The sequence below is a fragment of the Hylaeus anthracinus genome, unplaced genomic scaffold, assembly GCF_026225885.1.
Source record: "Hylaeus anthracinus isolate JK02 unplaced genomic scaffold, UHH_iyHylAnth1.0_haploid 3, whole genome shotgun sequence".
Classification (NCBI taxonomy): Eukaryota; Metazoa; Arthropoda; class Insecta; order Hymenoptera; family Colletidae; genus Hylaeus; species Hylaeus anthracinus.
In genome coordinates, this window is record NW_026535284.1 from 10,363,700 (window position 1) to 10,386,539 (window position 22,840).

General features: G+C 41.4%; 1 protein-coding gene across 2 annotated transcripts in view; it reads left to right on the forward strand.

Annotated features, from left to right (window-relative positions):
• Nucleotides 1–22,840, forward strand: part of LOC128893437 (pikachurin-like) — a 160,233-nt gene that overhangs the window by 121,358 nt on the left and 16,035 nt on the right. For both annotated transcript variants that reach the window (XM_054154354.1, XM_054154355.1), the window contains exons 7-9: nucleotides 3,962–4,106; nucleotides 16,327–16,513; nucleotides 22,086–22,225. In XM_054154354.1, coding sequence (XP_054010329.1) covers nucleotides 3,962–4,106; nucleotides 16,327–16,513; nucleotides 22,086–22,225 — 472 coding nt within the window. The remainder of the gene's footprint in view (nucleotides 1–3,961; nucleotides 4,107–16,326; nucleotides 16,514–22,085; nucleotides 22,226–22,840) is intronic.

The window sequence follows — 22,840 nt, forward strand, 5'->3', positions numbered from 1 at the left end:
ACACACACACACACACACACACACACACACACACACACACACACACAGGGGACGAGGCTACGCTTCGAACGGAAGTAATATCATGCGAGCCGTGGGATCCGGACAAAAATAGAAATTGGGTTCTGGAAACCGGCCAAAGGATTTTGTTCGAAGGAAACGACGTGCGCGCACCGTGTTTCCACGAAACTGTTTAACTCTCGACCTCTTCGGCTATCGATATTTGGTAGATGAGAGGATCTTGGATAGGAGAATTTGGAGAGGTTCGATGCGGAGGAAAATTGATCTGTTTTGTGTCAGGAAAGTGTTCAATTTTGGGTTTTTTGAATTCTTTGGTGAATAAAGGCAGTGGTTTGGTTTCATATTGTATTGTTTGTCGATACACAGTTCACTTCCCAAAATAGAGTATTATCTAAGGATTCACTGTCTCGACCAACTGTCTCACAGGTAGCATTACAAACTATGCGTGTACGTCATTATAATTTACTCTACTCCTGAGATGGATCGATATTTGACCCAACCGTTAGATTCTGATGCGATATTCTGTTTTGGAAATTGAATTGTTTACTGCACCAACGATCCAGTCCTTCAATAAGAATATCAAGCACGTCGCGCGAAGGACTTACCGAGTCTAGAAACGATTAATTCGGGCTATTCTTTGCTCTCAATGGAGCTCGAAGCCTACGAACGTGACTTTCTCCCGTTCACACATGTCACATCGACGTCGTGAAAATGTCAAGTGCAGCCGGGGTTGAGATCGCGAAAAAGCGTGCCAGTAAGAAGGTCAGGGTCGCGATCCCACGATACGCCTCCGGGGAGTCCTCAATTATTTTGCGTGGCTTTCTCGGCCGTGGAAAAATTGCACCTCGGGTTGAGCTGAACGGTTTTCGAGTGGAACACGAGCGACTTTTCCCTTTCTTACTCGACAGATATATTTTTTGAATTATGAAACAATAAATAATAATCTGAAAATGATTCTAATAGATGAAATAAATATTATGAAATTTATATACATTGAACTAGAAACTCAAAGCTCAATGTTTCGTCTCACTTTCGCCGTGAGACGAAATCCTCAAATATTCCAACGAGGAGTAAACACTCTTTACAGTCTTGAAGATTCCCCAAAGTTGCGCTCTCTACAATAGGACCGAAGTAGAAGGCGGTTATCAACGCAAGAAGCGGCGATAAACGCGCGTAGACGTTGCTCGAGCTCTCCCATGGGAAACGCACCGTGCCACCCACGCTCACCCCCGGAAAACATTAAGTCTCAAGTTTCGATTCGCCAACTGCGCGGCTGAAAACTTCCAAGTAGCGCGCGTGCCGCGAGCGGTGTGCTATTAATTACGTACTTCGACTGTGCAGGATTTACGGTGCACTCGGCACAACTCGTTAAAATTTCTCATTACCATGTCGTTTACCCCTCGCCCCTCGCCGACAGTGATAATTACCGCAAGTTAGAGTCCGACCCTTGGCGCCGCGACTAAGCGCCCTACGCGTGGAACTTTCTGTCTTTCCACTAGACAGTCTCGCGGGCCTGAAATAAACCCGAGAAGAAAATTAAAACGACTGTGTATACTGATCGAGTTACTGTGGAGAGCATAGCAAACCTTTAAGGGGAATTTTCAAGACTATATTTCATCGGTTCAACCCTCGAAGCGGGGCAGATTTGACAGCAGGCCGAAGAAAAGGATAGGGTGACTTTTGACCCTGCGATAAAATTCTTCATTTGAAATTTCTACAAGATTTTCTCGTTGTATTTTTGTCTCGGCACTTGAAATTGAATCATCCCCGTCATCCTTAATTCGTGGTTAAATTCTTTATCTACAGTTTCAAGAATAAACTTCCTCGCCACAATTTCATATTCGTATCTTAAATTGCATCTCCCAGTAATTCCACGTCTATAATTATAAGAATTTCGGAATCAAAAATATCCAATATCCAATCATTCTTGTCGAAAAATATGCTATTAGTATTCATGATTGAACCGTACATAGTCTGCATTCAAGAAACCTGAAACTGTGGCGGAATTGGAATTAAAAATTAAGGAAGCAATGCAACGTTTCCTGTGATAATTTTGATTCGTCGTCCACGATTAAGTTTGATAATAATAATATGTCTATGACGTACCCAAGATTATACGCAAATAGAAATGGAGCGTAGATACATAAAAAGATAAAAACAGTTGTACGTTACGGTATAAAAGACGGGTTGCAATCATAAGCTGTTATCAACTTAGCCAGAGAGCTACGAAGATGGCATCGGATTAGATGATATCAACCTATGATCTGCAAAAAGCGGACGGGAATATCTGGTACAAAGTTTCTGGAATTAAATCGAGTTCAAGGGGTTAATGACACGCGAAGATTACTTTATTACGTGACAACGTGATAAACTGGGATCCTTGGGGCACTTGTACGCCCCGTTTACCAGGACGCTAGTAGGAGTCTTTAATCATGGCCAGAATAATTAACCAGGATAATTCTCGGGTGGGTAAATTTAATTATTAACCTTCCCTCGACATTTTCACTATCAACGACTTGGCACTCGATCTTTCGGTGGAAAAATTTATGGAGCATACTTTTCGTGGAACCGTGCACGAAATAAAGGGAATTCGACGTTTTAATGTCCTTGGACACGTAACGATTAATTCGTTTATTACTTTTTAATGACCGTCTTTCAGCGTTGCGCGTCGACAAACGAGACAGTTGCACGCGAATCACGAGTCACGTACCTCTTACGGTAGATTGCTGGTTTCAGTCATTCTTTAAATTGAAATTTGTTAGGATAGAATATGAGTATCACAGAATTCAAATTTTTGAAACGGGACTTAATGGAATCAATTTCTTAATTAAAAAAAATGTCAAACTGTGGGAAATATACTTTACAACTTTGTACTAAAATTGAAAATTATTCGAGTTTCTAGTTTTCCTTCAAAAAATTCTACAGATCCGAGTCGAAATATCTCCATCACCTATAAAAGCTAGAATCATTACCGAGTACTTTAATTTCCAATTCGACGCACTCTCGAGCCCAAAACGTCGATTTATCGTCAGAGTGGAGTAAATCGCGAGATGAAACCGAGCGCAGCATCCCCATCCACGGAATCTATATCCCGGCACGCGATAAAGGAGTAATTGCAGCGTCGAATCGTGTCGTTCGTTTCGATGAATTTCTCTTTCACGTGGGCGAAATTTCCAAGCGTTTTCGCGTCGCGTCCGTTAATCCCCTCTGTTCGCATCTGATTGACGTCGACGTTGCGGAACAGTTAATAGATAATGCTTTTTAACTTCATGTTTGACGCGACCGTTTTTCGCCGCGACTCGACGCAATTTATCTCGGCAATTATGTTCCTCGAATTACCACAGTCGAACGCTCGCACCTCCCAGGGGACTTTTTCGTAAAACCAGGGAATAAAGTCGACCGTGTATCTTAAAACGTGAACGTTATTCTTGGTTGTAGTTCTCGAGCAACAAATTCAATAGTGTCTCCTAAGGGTTGATGTTACACCTGAGTCGAAAAATGGTCCAGGATTTAGGAAGGCTAAAAAATACATCGTCTTAATATATTATGAAGTTCAAAAAATACTAAAATATAGAAAATGTACTCCACGATTTTGTACTGAAATTGAAGATTATTCGAGCTCCTAGTTTCCGTCGAAAAAATGGTATCCCCCAAGAGTTAACGTCAAATTTGATTAAAAAGCGTCCCCTATTTTTTAAATGTTACAAAATAGAGAGCATCATTTCCTGCTCCCTACGTTGACCCATAACCTCTTCCTCCAGATACTTCCTAGTGATCCAAAAATAGCAGACGTGTCGCAGAGCAGACACCGAAAAGGACACCAACAAAGTAACACGCGACTTATCGAGAAAAACCTTTAAACCTCTTCAATTGTATCGGCTGTAGAGGCTTGTTGCATTACACGATAGAACGACGTCGACGTAATCGTCCTGTTTGTTCAAAGGTTCGATTGCGGCAGCGGAGTCGGCACCGTCAGGAGCACGCAAACAGTGAGGCTGAACGAATGGAATACCCTGACTGTCTACAGGCATCGATGGGACGCTTGGATTCAGCTGAATCAAGAGAAACGCGTGGAGGGAAGATCGAAGGTAAGGATACCTTATCCCTCTGAAACGTCGGCGAACTGTACGTTCCTGCAACGGGGTTGAAAAGAAACGACCCTTTATCGACAAAATCCGTTTCTCACGACAGATTTCTCGGGGTGCACCGTCGCTATCCGAGGTAATTGCTGCGGCAATCGACAGTTGTCGACGGGGACTCCAACAAAAGAAAGGAAAAAATATTAGTGGAAGTTAGGGGATTGAAGGGTTAATGGTTGAAAGGTTAGAGGGACGTTTAAGGTGTACGATGAAATTGAGATAATTCAGACAGAAATTGTATGAAATTAATGAGATATTAGGTCTACCGGAAAGTTCTGTCCGTTCCAATTACAACAAGTTTCAACGTGTATGCGCATATTCGTTAAAAATGATATACAAATTGCAATCACGCTGGCAAAATGTCATAAGTAATGATAAAAATTATATTATTCAATCAAATTTATCGAAGGTATGAGAAATTTATTATTTTGTTTTATTCTATAAACGGACAGAATCTTCCGGTAGACCTAATACATAGTTGCTGAACAGTTACGCTAGGTCTAGTTTATCTCTGAAGGAATATGCTGGTAAGAGTAGAAGCATCAGGATACATTCTTACATTGGTACTGATCATTGAACCAATGTATCGAGGGTAAGTAATGGCAATCGATCCCCAAACTCGCGACGTCTTATGAATGGCGAATATGAATTTCACGTTCGAACACGTTCGAACATAATAACGCTCTTCCCTATGCACGAATATCTCCCGCTTCGACAAAAGACTCGTCCAGGCGTCCCGGAATCGACACGAGGCGTCGTTTCATACGCGCTCGCTTCCCTTGGCATAATTTTCCGCCGGTTAAGTGGAAGCAGTACTCGCGTCGGACGTTTCCCTTTAAAATTCCAAGCCCCGGTTGACGTCTTTAGAGACGAGCAAATCCTTTTCACGACTCCCCGTGTATTCTTGCCTCGGTGCACCCCGACGTCATCGTTATTCACCTGTATGCAATTCCGTCCGCGATCCGTGTTTCTCGGGAAAACGTTATTTTACGGGGAAATCGTCCATTTAATGACGGAGCCGCGAAACGCCCTCGCGATTATTCCTCGAGACACGCTCGGAACGAATTTTACGACGTTAATTACCGTTGTGTTCGGCGCAGGGTTGTGTTCAGGGAGGGTTAAGAAATAATAGATGTGGTGTTTTTGTTATTTCGTTTTGGTAAATCCTCGCGGTTTGATCGAAGCTTTGATTGAAAATAATAAAATAACTTGGTAACGATGATGTTTCTTCAATTCTTCTGTTTGGGGGGGGGGGGGGGGGCTTTTTATATTTTTGAAAAAAAAAACCGGGGAAAATTTCGGTTATATATTTTAGTTTTTTTCTTTGTCATTTGTATATGTTTTTTTTTTTTTTATTGATGTGGACACGGTTTCCCTCTCACTGGAAAATTGATTTCCAGTTTAGGAGCGATCCCCCATCGAGGATGTATTAAAACTGACAAAATTGGGGTGGTAGTTTTCAACAATCCACCGTATCCGGTTCGTCCGTCGATTGGTTAACAGCCTGCAGAACAGTTTATTCGCCGATGTACATAAAAACTGATAAATTGTTTTGTCATCGAAACGAGGGGAAATTGTTTACGCGGAATCGATATTTAACACTCTTCCGACGAAAATACGAGGAAAAATTCCAGAACTCCGAATTTCCAATTCCAAAAACAGAACGAGTGACTTGAAAATATATTTAAATTTATATTCAATGTAATTAAAACTTGAGCGAATCGTCTTCATTTAATAAATCTTTTAAGTCTTCCAATTAACACTAAACCTAGCGACGTTCGGTATCCTTCTTCGATCCAAGAAACATCCTTGCATTTTCTATTTCTACTTCTAAAAAATTCCCAACTCCTGATCGAGCACGAAACGAGGGTGTCTGCTCTTTCGCGGGGAAGAAATCGTTGGGAAAACGTCGAAGGGGGAAAAATGTGGAAGTGGGTGGAGAAATAATCGCGAATGGCACGGCGAAGGGCGACGAAATTGACTTACCTCAGACTTTTCCGCGAACAAAAGGATGGCTTCGTTTCGTTCCGTCTCATTTGTAAAAATGAAGGGAAAAAGAGGGGTTGAAGGAGAAGTGGGAAAAAAGGGGTAGGCGAGGGACAAAGGTAACGTCGACCCTGTGAGTCGCGAAAACCCCAGCTAGAAATAAAAAACGAGTCGAGTAAGTGCCGGCGTGATTAAAACAGAGCACTGTAGTTAACAATGGGGATACGTGTATGCGTTTTGTTGGCGAAAAGGATCCTACTTTCAGCGCGTCGCGGCTCTGAATGACAAGAACCCGTCAAAGAAGGTTTCTCGACGGTAGAATATTACTTTCGCTTCGAAAACCGATATAACCTGCCCCGTCGCACCTGCGGATAGCCATATTTTTCTCGAGAAGTGCACCCGATGCATCTGCAATGCTACCCTTTTGTTTTTTTGGACGGGAACACGTGTATTCTTTTACATAAATCGATCCTACGTGGAATTTCGTGGATGAAAATAGAGAGGGAGAAGTTTTAATGCAGGGAGAATGTGGAAAGCTTGAACACTTTGTATAAATTAAGTTGAATATTTTGAAAGATCAAGGTATTTTTACGCAATTGGTACTTTGAATAACTACTAACCAATCGAGTGACCTAACCTAAACTTTCCAGAGCACCCAATATTAATAAAGTCTGGACAGAGAAAATGTCACTGTACACCTTAGGGCCACTCAATATATGCAAATTGTGTCTTGTAATTAAAGTAAACATGCACTTAGGTTCTTCCAACGGGTATTAGACGTTCAAAGACAGATGGCCAATACCAGAGGGGGATGAATGGTCGAACCACGCCCCTAGAACAGACACCCGATCCGTGTAATCAGTAAAATGTACAAAGTTGCCCATAGTTTGCTCGATTAAGGAAATTCACCCCCGTCGCGATATCGCGTCTGGGGTTGTTTATCGATTCACTCGTCCCCGGTGCTACAGGGGGCTAATTTCACCCTAATTTACACGCGCTAGCCGCAGGAAAACTGGGTCGATGTGGGGTACGATACCCCCGTCGCGTGCGTGGTTTTATTAAAAATTTCCTAATACTCAGTAGTAAGGGATGCCATGATTAATTAAAACATTATGGTCTGATACTGCGCAACGTTTTACAACAGGCTTGGAAAACTTACTTAATTCATTTTACATGGCTTGGTAATTACGAAATTGCATGAAAAGCGAACGTCCATCTTAGCTTAGAAGCTTTCTCGGAGCTTTGACCATTTTTATTTAGTTGTTTTCGTTGAATACGATAAATCACTCTCGTAAGAATTTCATTCCTCCAACAATAAATATCGGTATCAATGATTGAAACTGTGTCAATGAAATTGCTGTTTAAACAATTAATTATTTAAGTAATTAAATTCGGTGAAATACGTTAGATCTTTGAACGTAATAATGAATTATCATTTATTGTTTCCATTCGAGGTTTATTAAATTTTGCTCGAACTCGAAAATCTCTTGGTTAATTAAATATTCCTTGCTTTAATAACGGCGCAGCGTTTCATAATGGACTATACAAATTGTTTAATTCAGTTCACATGTTTTACGTAATTGTGAAACTTTGTTCCCTTGTTACGGAAAGTTCCTTCCTGTGCCGGTCATTGTTACACACTGGATTATATGTTACAATGAACTGCCGACCAAATTTCATTTTCAATACCGAATTAAATTCAATCGGATGAAAATTTTGATTTAGTGTTCAATGTGAATAAATTATTCTAAAGTAAACTCACTTTAAGTATTTTAAACGTATGAAGCATTTCATTTTAATTCCCCTTTTTTTATTAATAATATAATATAATAAACAAAAGTACATGAAGTAACTTATTAAAACGTGAACAAAATTGATTTCAACGTGCATTCAAATGAAATCTTTTTTAAATAATACCATATTAAACCGAATAAACCTACAAGAGACAATCTTTTTCCTGCGTTAAAAATGAAAAATTCCTCCGAAAGGAAACTGGAACGCAACTAAAATGCTTCTATTGTTTATCGCGACTTTGACACGAATTCACGCTTCGCACCTGCTGGATTCCGTATGCCCTCCATTTTTTAAATTCTCCTACAACTTTGCAATCGCAAACGCAGTAACGGGGCACGTTTCATCACATCTCGACGGCGTTTTCTTTAAATTGCACCACCGACGAGCATTTCGTCCTCGAATTAAAAGTCTTTAAAGGCTTTTCCCCCCCTCCCCCACCCCTCCCCTCTGCCGCCACTTTATTTCTTGCACTCGGTGCTTTCGACCTCTCTCATAAGACTTGCAAATTGTTTCGTAATAAGTTAGCACGGGGGCGCCTCGGCAGAAGGAGAAACAGGCGCCACTTTCTTCGCGAAATAGTGCTTCCGAGTGCTCCTATAAAAATAGCCAACTTCGTCCACGACCAACTTTCGCGAAACAATCGCCGGAATATTGTCCGTGTCTCGTCGTGGGAAGGAGATCTTAACTCGAGCGGGAAACCGCAATTTCCTGCGAAGAATCCGAGGCTGATCATCGGCAGGGAACTCGGAAAAATTGGAAAAGTGGCTCATGTTTGTTTGCAATTTATTCCACACGTTTTTAACACCTGCACTTGGCAATAACTAGACAGCGGATCTTTATGCATTTATAGGAAATTTGAATGCACAAGAAACTACAAAATGCAAACAATATGCAAGAATATGAAAAAGATTCAAAGTAAAGTTCGTGTTGTAATATTTGCAGAATAAAATAAATTCCTATTTAGGTACAATTTTTGTAGGAACGTTCGCGAAGATTTTATTTTGCATAAAGATCCGCAGTCTAATAATAACAATTCAAAGTTTTAAACAGAAACCTTGATAATTTTCACTTCGAAAAATTCTCCCAGAAAGACCCTAGTATTTCCAAGTTCAGACTAAACCTCCCTTTTAACGTTACACGAAAAAAGGTAAAAAATCATTGAATTTTCATCGACAAAAGTTTTCTCTAAATAGAAGCACGAAAGGACTGTAACGCTTTCGGTCCAGCCTGGTGCATCTTTCGCTCGAAAAACCATAATTGATAGGCGGTTTCGCGACTCGATGACGACCAGTCTGTTTTTCCCGGCGGGACGAGTTTAATTGCCTTTAAAATCAGCCGGCGAATGGTTCCGCGAACCGGAGTCCACTTTATCGCCAAGTGCCATTAAGCACTCGGTGTCCTAACGACAGCGTCGTAATTAGAGGAGTCAATCCCCTCGACACCCGCTCCTTTTTTTCCGCTCCCTTTCCGTTCTTCCCACCATTCTCGACGGATTCTTTTTATTTTTCTTCCCCGTGTCGCGAGACGACGCGGCTCAAAACACAGAAGCCACCGTGTTTCACGTCGTTGACACGTGCCTCGGTTACTTTCGTCGGATTTCACGACGCTCCCTTTCAGGACCAATCGATATCCCTAAAGAAATTGGGGCCTTTCTAGATCCATTTAATGTTGGGTTCTTTTTAAGAAATTGTCAACAGTTTTCTACCCTATTTATATATCAACCATGGACAGAAAAATAGATATTCTGATTCTTAAATTATCACTTTCAGGCATCATATACAAATACCCTGGCAAGAATTGTAATACCTAGCGTGCCCCAAGCAAACCGCAAACCCAGTTTCCTCAAAAACAAAGCCTCGAACGAAGAAACTACACGCTACATTTTCAACGTACTTCTGCCTTCACAATCACAGCCCAATAATTAACAACGCTAATTAGGAGATCCTTTGATGTAAAAATAATATTTCACGTTAGCAAATTAAACAACGCGAATCTGCGTACCTTGCTGGTTCCCATAAAAGAACCGGCTTGTAATTAATAAATTACGTTGCCTCGTTTAAAACCCCTACAGCAAAGAAAATCTGTTGTTATAAGTTACTAATAAGACTAAAAATAAAAAAAAAGAAAATGTTAGCCAGGTTTTCTGCACCGAAACAACGCGCAATGTGCAAGTAAACCGCTCTCGCGATACAAAGCACGTTTCTTGAGCATCTAATTTTCCCGACTTTGCGACGGGTCAGAGAATAACCAGTTCTCTTCGCAGCTGCTTTAATTTTCTCTTCTTTTTCCGCACGACCAAGCACAAGAAAAACGAAATGAAGTCGCAAAAACCGAAGCTCTCCGCGCGAACGATTCCTACGTTTCGCTCCATAATGGCGACTTAATATCTCGATACGGTAAACAACGAGAAGTATTTTTCAATTTCGTTCCGCGCCAACGACGCGTTGTGTTTATTTTTTTTTTTTTTTGTTTGTTTAATATATAATCTTTCCTGCCCAACTTTTCAATGGCGAGTTGCGCGTTCGTTTATTCCGTATCTATTTGTTTCCGTTTGTTTCATTTTCGCTCGCTTGTTTCGTTCGTTCCGTTCGTTTCGTTTATTTCGTTCGTTTTCGCTCACCGGGCTCGTTCGTTTCGTCTTCATTTAGCCTATTCAGCGTGCTCATTTAATCCGTTAACGGACTTGTATCCGGGGAAATCAAAAAGATGAAGCGTAGAATGTACCTGCTGGATGATTTAAAGAAGTACAAGCGCGTAATGGTTTGTTAAAAGTAATAATGATGGCGAAGGTATCGATTGGCGCAAGTTTAATTATTGAAAACGGAATATTGTGTAACATTAAATAATGCGTACTTTTGTGGTTGAATTTATGTTTAATTAAGGATGTTATATTGACTTTTACGAGTGTGCTGTGAACAATACCCTCCAAGCTTGGAAAAATAAATAAAATTCAATACACAAACCAACCATTTCAGATAAATTAACTCTAGCGACATTTTAATCTCGATAAATCTTACGAATAGAATTGTTTGCTACCTTTGCCACCCAGTATCACGGCTGCAATTCCATTTGCCATCGGAGACGTCGATACTCCCAGGACCGAAAGGAGACGTCCAAAGAGACGGAAAAAAAAAAAAGAAATTGAGACACAAAGCAGAACATTCCCTTTTCCGGCTCACCAGGCGTTCAGAGAGAAATTCATTAAAAAGCGAGTGCCGCGGTTCTCGGGTTTTCCTGGGGGTAAACCGTCGAAGTCGTAGGAAATTAGCCACCCCTCGGCACAGGGAGAGAGGATTAACTGCATCTGACGGCTGATCGTAACGTCAGCTGGCTCAGCGCGTCGCCGTGGAGGAGCCATCTCCTCAAAGAAGCAACGGGGAATCCGATTGTATCATGCCGCCTTATAAAGTCGCCTACAAACGACGGATTATCCCCGTTCCACCCCTCGCGAGCCTCTACTATGAGGTTTCGGTGCGAATGGCCCAGATAGACGGGCAGCAGTTTCGCGTGAAAAATGGATGGGACGACCGAAGCCATCGCGCAAAGAGAAATAAATTGTACGCCACGTGGAGTTAGCCCCATGGGGGACGGGGGAGGGAGGGTGTTAAGAGGGATCGACGCAGGGGTCGTGGACATCGAAAATTTACTTCGATTTTCAGGGTTGGCGGAAAGCAGGCCTGACGGAATACGTGGTCTCTGGTTGTTTGAATAAATGAAAAATCCACTGAGAATTATGTTACAAAAATTGACCACCTAATAGGGTCCGCCAATCAACCAAAAATCGACAAATAAAGGGAAAATTCACTAACTCCATTAACCAAACAGTTCAAAAAATATTGAATGGTCCCCAAATCAGTTTCCAATAACTACCCTCTACGAGCAGATAATCGAAAATTGAACCAAATGTCGTTCGAAATGAACCTTACGGCGATAAAGAAACGTTCTTCCATTTTCCGTATTCCACGTCTCGATTAGTTATCAGCTTTTAACAGAACGGCGAATTCGTTTATTTCGGAAATGAGTTCTCGGAGGGAACAGCGAACGGTTGACCCTTCGACGGACCGAACATCAAAGAGAACGACGTTAAATTTGAATTTCTGAAAGAGCATATCTTTTGACCGCCCGCCCATCGGGAACCTCATTTATGCTAATATTTGAAATATTTCTCCCGTCTCGGTGTTAATAGTGCTTGCTTCGGTTCCGTGGGACATCAATGTGCAAGATTCGCGCTACGCTCTTTTTCCCTGTCTCATCGCGATATTTTCGTAATGGCTTACCCGCAACCCCTATCCCCGTTGGATCAAAAGATTTACCTCGTCCGTCTCGACGAGCCTGTAAAAGTTCCACGGAAGTTTCCTAGCCTACGGAACAGAGACATCGGTCGTTTAAACTTTCCGTAATTACGAATGAGGCCCTCGAAAGTTCAGCCATCTGAGTTCAACTCCCTCTGCGCGTTTTGTCGCTTTTGGTAGGGAAAGCTTGTTATCGAGGCGAGCCTGAAATTAGACGAAAACAAAATGTTATTTTAGGGGAACACTCGTTTGTTGCTTTTCTGTCTATTTGTGGTTTTAATGAGCCCCCGTTAAACTTTCTGGGACATCAATGTTCTTCATAGAAAGAATGAGCTGGAACATGACTTCTTATTATTGACAGTGATTTGAATAAATCAATGTTAACGTGGTTTAGAATGCTCCAAAGAACACAGCGAAAAATAAAATATGCATATAATTAATTATCATTGATTTTTAATTCCATATATTTCACCAGTAACATTTAATACTACAACATTAATCACCGTCAAATGAAAACTTCGTTCCACTAATTTCCAAAAGAAAACTTTCCTAAAACCTTGATGATCTTTTTTACCAAAAAAGTAAAGAAAGTCGATGCAATTAGCTGCCTTCCTCGAACAAAAAAATATCTAGGTTATCTCGATATCGTTAACGCGTTCAGTTCTTTTTCCTCCAGCCGCGAGAATTTTAGTTGTCGAATAAAACAATCTCCCGTTCAGTTCTAAAATCATTAACGCGAACTTGGTAGCGAACACGGTCCTAGCAGAGTGAAATTAAAACTCGAAAGTCAATTACAACTTGTCGTCATCGTTTCTCGAGAGATCTCGAACGAGAATCCTGGATCTTCCCATTCAACGACGAACGTGTTCCTCTCGATCGACCATGATTCAGCTCTTATTTCTTTTAATTGGAAGGAAAAAGTCGGCATTTACGCGACACTTCGAATGTAATTCGAGCAAAGTTCTCTTTACGCTCGCGAAGAGGAACGAATCCACCGATGCGTGCTCGACTAAAAGAGATTAAATTGAAGGATACGCTCGAAAACTCGCTTTGCGATTTTATTTTCGTTTATTATGATCTTTTAGTTCACTGGACTCGACACTTTGCGCGCTCAAGTGACAGCGAAATTATTTTCAATACTTTTAATCAACGAAACACGCGCAAGTGTTTTTCGAGGGCCGTTCGAGTGGAAATATTAATTGGGAAAAAATTAATAAAAGTTCGATTGTTATCCACGAATGTGTTCCCCTTTGCGACACCTTTTCAAACAGTATTTTCAAGCGTTCTTCTATACTCGCGCAGTTTTCGAGCTATCGTTTACCCCTGCAATTATTATATTTTCGTTAGTAATGAATTAACAGGTGTTCCTCAGTTATTTACTCTATTTTGAAAACCACTGATTAAACTTGAAGCTCGAAGTACTTAAAAACGTTTCATTTACGACCAAACTGAAAATATTCACTACCATATTAAATTCGTTTTAAATTATTCCTTGACTCGAAATCTAACAGAATCTCCTACATTTATTATTTTTGTGTTGCACTCTCAATTCTATATGAAACAAAAATTAAACTATCACTCGAATCTAAAAATACTTCAAAACATTCCGTTTACAATCAAACCTAAACAACATAAAATATTCGCCACTATATTAAACTAATTTCACATTGCACCCTTGGAAAAAGGAGTCCATGTCCATGAAATCTGAGGCAATGTCTGTGGCCATGATTGAACGAGAGTCTCCAAGAAGTCGAGAAATCCTCGAGGAAGCTCGATAACTCCCATCTCCGAGATTCCCGATCAAAATTATTTTCTGTCTCGATCATGGCAGTCGAAAGGTCTTGCCGTAAGTTTCTCCGAGGTGGAAGACCTTTCAGCGCGCCGCTGCGGAGGAGGAGCATGATTTTGAGACGAGTCCAGGGTCGATACACCCCGAAGAAAGTTTCGAGACTTTTGTAAGTGCATTAACTTGGAAACCTGTCGGAGTGTCGTCGACAGAATTCCGCTATACGTGTACGCCGCCCGACACTCGCGTGTTTGATACGTGTACGCGAGAACGCAACCGTGCTCGGATACAAGAAACTCGCCCGTCAGCGGACGCGCTTAGACGTGTCACCTGGGCAAATATGGGTCATCTCGGATATGCATAATCCGCGTAAATTGCTGCCATCTCCGACTGCATCTCGACGTCTGCGCGACGCTCTCGAGAAGCTGCGTTGCTGGACGATGCTATTCGCGCGAAATATCCACGGGGAAGTGTCGAAAATTCATGCTAAGTGGATTTGTCAGCATTGAAGTGACGGATAGGTTGAATGGATAGATTCATTGGACGGGAATTTGGCATTTGATAGAGATTTTCTGTTCTTGTGTCCTATCGAGAACTATTGATCAATTATATTTTGAATGAATTCATCGACCAGTCGGGTAATCAACTATAGGTAATTTCGGTTGCATTTTAAAAGAACAGATTTCAATTGCAGTTAATCCAAGTGCAACTGCAAATTCAGTAAGGGCATGGTTCTTACGTAGCGGATGGTGTTTATTTTTTTAAATGGTCTTGGACAACACAATTCCGAATCCACAACGTAAGAATCTTCTTTCCCCTGAATTTTTCTTCATCTCCTTCGCGTTTCTTTTCTGCAACTTTCCAACTTACGTTTCTTATCTACTTTCCTGTCCCGGAGTACTAATGTCCTTACTGCATCTCCTACAGTCTCGTTCTTACACGACGTTATATTTATATTGCCCATTTCCTCAGACTTTATCTACAATTTTCCTTTCACACGTAACAAATAGTTGAAAATACTATAAAACTTATTTAATAATATCTCGAGGTCTTCGCCTACAAGACCACATCAATTATCGAACCAGGGAACTAATTACATTCGATATAATCGATTTGTCCCCCCTCCCACTAAATTCATAGATACAGCACTATAATATACGCGCGCGTGTTAATTGAAATCTCAATTGAAAGCGTATCTTTCATCCAACTACCAATGATTACAAAATCTGAAAGTTCCGACTTCGCTAAAATATTTAAGCAACTGTTAAAGTTTCTAACCACATACTGAACACACGCATTCGAAATCTCGACGTGGTTCCGCCATTATTTCGTTCGCGAGGAAACTGCGCAAAGCGCGCCGCATCAATTTAATTTATTACACCGGTGATGCACGATTTGCTGAGATATAATCTGCGCGAGAGGTGAGTATAACGAGGAACGTTTAACTGCGCAACCCGTCGAGTTATTACAAAATTGAATATTCTACTCCGTCAATGTTCCAGACGCGTCTCGCGCAACGCCCAGAAATTCCTTCCGTAATTGCTTGGTCTGTAAATAATTTTCCCGACATCGGGCAAGTATGGTATCTGCGGTTTACGCGATATCCACCGCTCTGAATTAGACGCGTGTTTTCATTAATGAAGTGGCACACGTTGATGAAAAGTTACGGGAGTATTTAATAGCAGCGAAAGGTGTTCTTGAAATTCTGTGAAACGAGGTAAATTGAAAAGCAAAGTTTAATTATCTTGACGACGAAAATGGCGAAGGAGATTCCAAAGAATTTATACATAGAAAGAAGTTCGCGTAGTATTATTCTTTGAATTTGAACGCGAGGTATGCGACGCGTTTTGATGCAACAATTCGGCCCCCGTTTACTCCCCTGATTAAACTTGTTTAATTTCGTGGCCGTGCTCGCGAATAATCTCTACTTCAAATCCATTGTATAAATTATAATAATAATTCATTTACGCAGACAAATCTCTTCAATATTTCGTGCACAATACATATACTAATAACAAGAACGCGATCATAGATCGAGGTCAGTTCACAGGGTTTCCCCAACTCTAGGTTCCCAAATTTTTAATTACTCCAATTGCGCAATTAAAATTTCTAATTTCCAAATTTTCCAGCCACAATTACCACATTTTCTATCGTACGATAAAAAGTGCATTGCGTTCGAAGAATGAAAATGTAGAGTGGGCGAGAAAACAACCAAGAATTGAATAAATCATAAAGCGGTTGCAGAATAGCGCGAATTATACAACGACTTTATGCAACTACGTAAACCGGACAATTCTGGATTTGATTACAGGGCTTGTTTGCGAGGATTACCTTCCGCGAACCGCTCTTCGTCGGCGGCCCCGGAAACACAACCGGCCTGGAGCGACTTCCGGTGCGGACCGGATTTAAGGGTTGCGTCCGGCATCTGGAAGCCAATGAACACCGCTATCGCTTCCCCCTTGCACCGCAGGGGGATGCTGCGAATGGTTTCGACGTTGGTGAGTATAATTTTCTTCCAAACCAGAAATCAGATCGATCTGGTGCTCCAGCGAGCAAGTTTGCGCAAAGTTCGATATCCAAAAATCATTAATTATTTCGTCTTCGGTATTTAATTCACTCTTGGAATATTCATGAACGTAATCTCCGGTTCGAGTAGCGTAGCGAATAAAAGATTACACACGATATAAAAGTCAATCAAGCGAATAGCTGCGCGAGCCAGGCGGAATTACTTTACCTAATGTGATTGAGTTTGAAATATATTGATGAATTTCTTATCGATATCCAGCCAAATATAAATTGAAGATTCTATACACTTGGGACTATACAGTCCCTATACAGTCTGGCAATCTCAAATGCAAATAATCCATAGGAATATATTTCTAAATAAATATCCTCTGGAATATACTCTTAGCTACAATAAATACTCCACGAATTTGTTGCTCATTTTAAAATGTCAACACATACCTTATCAAATATTATCAAATTTAAAAACGAAACTTTAGAGACATACATTTAAATAGCGAACCTGTCAAAGTGTCGCGTACACATTTTTCTCCATAATGGGGTCAGGAATATAATTCCCCCGGCTTATCGAAATCGTGTCAGAGATTTTCCACGCCTAATTCTGGCACAAAGCAAAGGTTAGAAGCGTTCCAACGACGAAGGTTTGGCGCGTTACCTTATCACGCAGTACCAAGAACCTCCCGAAACCGGTCAACCGACTGTCGAATCATCCATTGAAAGGTTCAAGGAGGAGATACCTATAATCCTTCCAAGCGTAACCTCTCCGAGTAGACAGCTTTTAAGGGCATTCTCCCCGGACGATAGACGTCCGACCACTCCGCCACGTGCAACTCCATTCTCGGAGGCAGTGTATAATACATCAAAGGGGCGCATTCCCGTGTACGATGCATTTTTTGGTCTACGGCTGGGCCAGCCTCAAAAGGAAAACCGCATGGCGACGTCGAAGACGATGCCAGGACAAAGAGGAAACCGCGAGGGACGATATCAGAGTAAATCGTCCGTGGATCTTCTCCACTCGTCGCGACTCCGTTTCACGGATACTCGAGAAAGTGTTCGTGATGCGAAAATAAGTTGTTCGGGTTGTTTTTCCTCTTACAAACTCCTCGTTGAGATTTAACGAAGTTTACCGAAAACTGGGTCGATTAATCGTGGAGGTCGCGATTTTTACCAACAAAGCGCTCTACATTGCCAGCAGAGAGTTCTATATTGCCAGCAGAGCAATATGTCTTATCAGCAGAGCGTTCTACATTACCAACTCTCACCTATTTTCGTTTGAGTTTCAATTCTTTTTCTGTACGTCTTTTGTAGTAGTACTGTATTAAACAGAAATTTAAATCAGAATTCTGTTAAATCGTTTAAACAGAATCTGCAGCACGAAACTGCGGAATGACTTACAATTAGTAGCTACTGCTGGTCAAATTTCATATAATAAATTGAGTTTGTTTGTATTCATTTCCAATCAATTAAAAGTGAAATCTTAATAAGCAAATTTATACTGTGTACAGATAGTTAAGCGTTGTTCGTGTGGTGGTGCTACGTTTATCGGTGATTTCTCGATTCAATTCTTGCCTGGTTTGTTTCCCATCGAGTTTGCTAAATCAGATCCTGGTTCAGAAGAGCCAATTAGTCGGAATACATTGACGTACGTTGAAACCGATACCTAATAAAAAAACCCGCTGCATGCCGTTCCTCCATTGTGTTTCTTTGTTGCCAGTATAATTTGCATGCTCTACATATGTATACACCGAGCGAACGACGCGATTCCTTTTCAGAGTATCTTTTATTCCCTTCGCTTTCAAGTTGCGCATTCATTGCGTGCGTTTTTACCTCTCGACGTTTACGGACGAGACTCGACCCCGAAGAATAATGTCAATTGCCGGAGTAAAGTGATTTATCCTCCGTAATTCACTGTTGCTATTGTTTCACGCTGCCTCGAACGGGACTAATTTTGTCTCGATTTTTATTTAAGCGAGAAATTAAATGATGAAGTTGCGAGCGAGCTTTTGTAATTTGAAAGAAATTATTTTTGTGGAATATCAGTTATTTTTAAAGCGTACGAAAGTAAATAAATTTTCGGAAACTTCATTTTTATTATTAAAATTTAATATTTAACTCTTTTCCTACTATTGAAATTTAATATTTGATTACCTTCCTATTTCTTAAAATTTCGTGTCAAATAATATATATATAGAAGGGTTTTCCAGGGAAATTCATGCGACACCTGTTGTCTTCCGTGATATAGGGGTTAACTCGCGCGACCGATACCGGCGCAGCTTCGTCCGAAACAAAATTTAACTGCAAAACGCCTAATTATGGATCGCGGTGTTTCGTCGTCGTCATTATCGTCGAGTGGAATTGCGAATCACCGCGGCGAAATAGCCTATTACACTTTTACGTTTCGCGTTATGGACGCCGAGCGATTCTGCGCTCTCAAGAATTTATTTCCATCTGGATTGCCAGCTTTCCGTCTCTTCAAAACTCGTGAAATTAGATACGATATTATCCGCGGGGCTTGTTACTTTCAGCGAAACACAAAGTGATACTTGTTTAACTTTAGTTGGTTCTTAATTAACTACTCGAGGAACGACGACTGTGCCTAGTGGAAATATTATTAGAGAATCGTGAAGTCAAGATGATTACACAGAATGTCACGCCTAAACCAGGCCACCTGAATGTCTCTTTCGATTGTGATTTCACTTATAAATGAATTTTTTTCGTATCGTACTATGTAGCTGACATTAGAATACCGATGACAGGGCCATACAGGTTGTTTGTCGAAAAGGAATTTCGATGCTCGAGAAACGATGACGTCGCCTCGATAATTGATTAACGCTTGATAATTAACGCCGAGCCCTTGATGCAGTGGCGGCATCGACTCGCGCGCGATTAGCCACGCCGCGCTCTTGTCCTGACTTTGATCGTGAACTAATTACCCGACGCGAAGCGCACTTCGGCTCAGAATTTAATTTAACGCATTCCCACGGATGCGACGTCGCGTCAACTAGCGTTACGTTAATCAATGGGTGCGAAAGACGAAAGGAATTTTTGGCCGGAGACCTTCCTTTCGATCAGCCTTTGAATTTTTCCGATCCTAACGTAGGGGAGGTCTTAATCTCTGCTCTAGGAATTCTTGAGAGCGTCTGCAGCGACGTTTCTTACAATCTTCTCTCGCTTTTCGTACGATTTTGTATGATATTTCGCTTTTTTCTTGGGTAATTAGTTGATAGAATCTTATAGCAAGGATGTTGCTGGAAATTTGCTAGAAAGATGAGAAAAAATCGTAGAAAGTGATTGCTAACCTCTAGATTTGTTTATGCAAATTAACACTTTCAAGGGTACAGAAAGAGAATTTGAAATTTAAATGAAAGTGAGCGAGACATGGTAACGTAGAACACTTCCCTAGCTTAGATATACCGCGATATTTTGATTAATATATAGAAAAAACTTTCGAATAAAAAGTTTGCCCAAACCAACCGAAACGTCTATTATTATTCCCCTTTCGCGATCGATATTGGATTCGAACAAAAATGTTCTCCCGTTGCATTCATGCTTGGCTATTGTTTCCCGCGACCGCACGAAATATAGAAATCATTATTACCTCGAAATATTAATATTCGGTATCCCCAATCACAGAAGGTCGTTCTCATGAGAAAGATGGTTTCCACGGAATAAATTTCCCTATATTTAGTATTTCGCGACGGGGTTAATCGGATTACTTTCGGTGGATAAAACACAATTCCAACGAAGGAAACGGGGCGGTAGTAAAAGGAAGCGGAGGGAACGTGACTCGTATGGACTTCGTAATAATGAATGACCCAGACGATTTTTAAAGTTCCCTATGCCGTGGTGGAATCGAGGTTACTCGATTCGACGGGGGTCGACGAACTCGAAACCAGCCGAAATCACCTGATCGAAGTTTCTCAATTTACCAGACGTTACTTCTCTCTCCTCCTCACACTCTCTTCTTTTTAAATCGAGATTCTCTATGCATTAGTAATGCATAGACGAAGGAGGAGCAGTCCTTCCAGGCGCTGCTGTCTAACCTGACGCGATATTTTATTGCTCAAGGTACTTGAGATACACGTTAAGTTTTAAATAAACGAGGAGGACTCTTTCGTGAGGCTTCGTAAATTCCTTGGAAAAAGTCTGGCTACGTTTTAAGACCCAACTTCGATTTCCTATGTCGAGGTTCATGTTCTTTTTTTGAACTTATGAGATACCTGTAGATGACAGAATTGGAGAGTATATTGTGGATATATAAATTGGCAGTAATGTTTACGTTTTTATATTTTTATATAAACGTACAAATTTACAAATAACATATATTTTGATATATTTCATATGGTCATATATTTTGAAATGTATCAATATAAATGTTACTTATAAATTTATACGTTTATATGTACGTTCACATAAACACAAACATATGTAAAAATATACATATGCAACATTGAAATCCAATCGCGTTAATTAAACGATCGAAAACACGATTTTACCTGAATTTATTTCAAACGAATAATTTCGAGAAACTGGACCAAATCGGAAGCTTCCCTTCCGTAACGAGGACGTCCCTTTCGCGAGATTCTGTTTGCACAAACGGATTTATTTTCTCGAATATCTCTGTTTACACGTACTTCTACCTCCTCCAGCGACGAAGTCTAATTAGATTTTCTTCGAGCAACGCGATCGATGCTTCCCTAGAAGTTTCCTCGTGAATTCACGTTTTTCGCGAATTCAACGGCCAGTAAACACCGTCCTCGAAAATTCTCGACCCGTTACGAAATTATCGAGGCGTACAAGTGTCGTTAAATAAATTTCCCGAAGAACAGAGGAAAGGTCTGCCACCTCTCCGCGATGAAACTAAACTACTTGTTGGTTGGGTCATGACCCCCTGGGCACAATCTCGTAACGATTGCCTCCAGAGTTTGTCGACCTGCGACGCGACCAACCCTACAATCGTATTTCCTAAACTAAAATAACATGCGAATTCTATATGTAGTGCTTAACACTTCGACTGCGAAGCGCGTATGGACTTCGAGAAATGTTACAACGCACTTCCTAGCCTACAAACATTTAAAGAAATTAGGAATGCAAGAAGAACGAACACCAAACGTGACAAATAAAAAAAGCAGAAGCTTAAAGCATCGAAGATTAAAGCCTGCGTACAACTCCGGCTACGACAAGGAAATAAACCACTTCCCAGTTCTCAGAAATTCCCCGATAAAGTCGAGCGAGCACATTGAATGATAATTCCGACGACATCTCCGTTCCCAGCATCGGGGAGGAGCGGAGAGGGGTTGGGGGTGTTTAAAGCTTTCGTATTTTCGTCAAATATTTGCTCAGATAGTATCGACGCGTATACCAGAAGCTGAAGAATCGAGCGATATTTCTCGAGGACGAGTTTCTCTGGCAAACCGTATGCAGTCGACGCTTTTTTGCTCGGTGTTTATTTGAGAAAGGATTTCGCGGCGTCGCGAAACGAGATTCTAGCGATACCGAGCCATAGAGGAGAGAATCGATCCGATGTATTTATTGTTGTCGTTGCAGAGGAATGCACCGCGGACAGATGCAGCAAGGTGCCCTGTTCCCACGGCGGGAAATGCTTGACTACTGGCGGCGACACAGCCGTGTGCCTCTGTCCCCTCGGATACACCGGCGACCTGTGCGAGACCAGGGTGGATTTACAGGTAAACCTAAATAAATAAAATCCAATTCTGTCCGTCTGTTTGCTCAATTACCGCGAACCTTGAGGCGCGCCCGCAGGGAAGTCCGACTTAAGGCTGCGCTGCATTTTGGGGATGCTCGCTATTTTCTTTTTTAATGGGGTAGGAACAACTGAATCAAAATGAAAATTGGTGCATGGATGGCACTTTCGATGTGGTTTGATTGGATATTTTTTGTTTTATCGAAGGGTGGCTTGGGTGAGATTTTTCTTTATTCATAGGAGAATGTGCAGAGATTCGCAATCGTGAATCTCGTCTGAGTCTCGAGAAGAACGATTTAATTCGGTGCGCGAGAGCGTGGATGGTCCCTTTGAAAAATGTTATGAGGTGCGGGGCGAAACCTGGGGCATCGTTTACGTCCTCCCGACGCACCGCTGACCCGCTTTTCTTTCTGCGCGAGTAAAAGCTACGTCCTTGGCGATAACCCGCTCCCACGGGTCCGCGGAGGAAAGTGACCCTGTATTATACGAAAGACCAGCTGCAGGATAGATCCCACGAGGGAGAAACCATTTTCTCGCGGCGACGACGTACTCGCCCGCGGTAAAGATCCGCCACTTTGCTTATCGAGTTCGCTCGGTG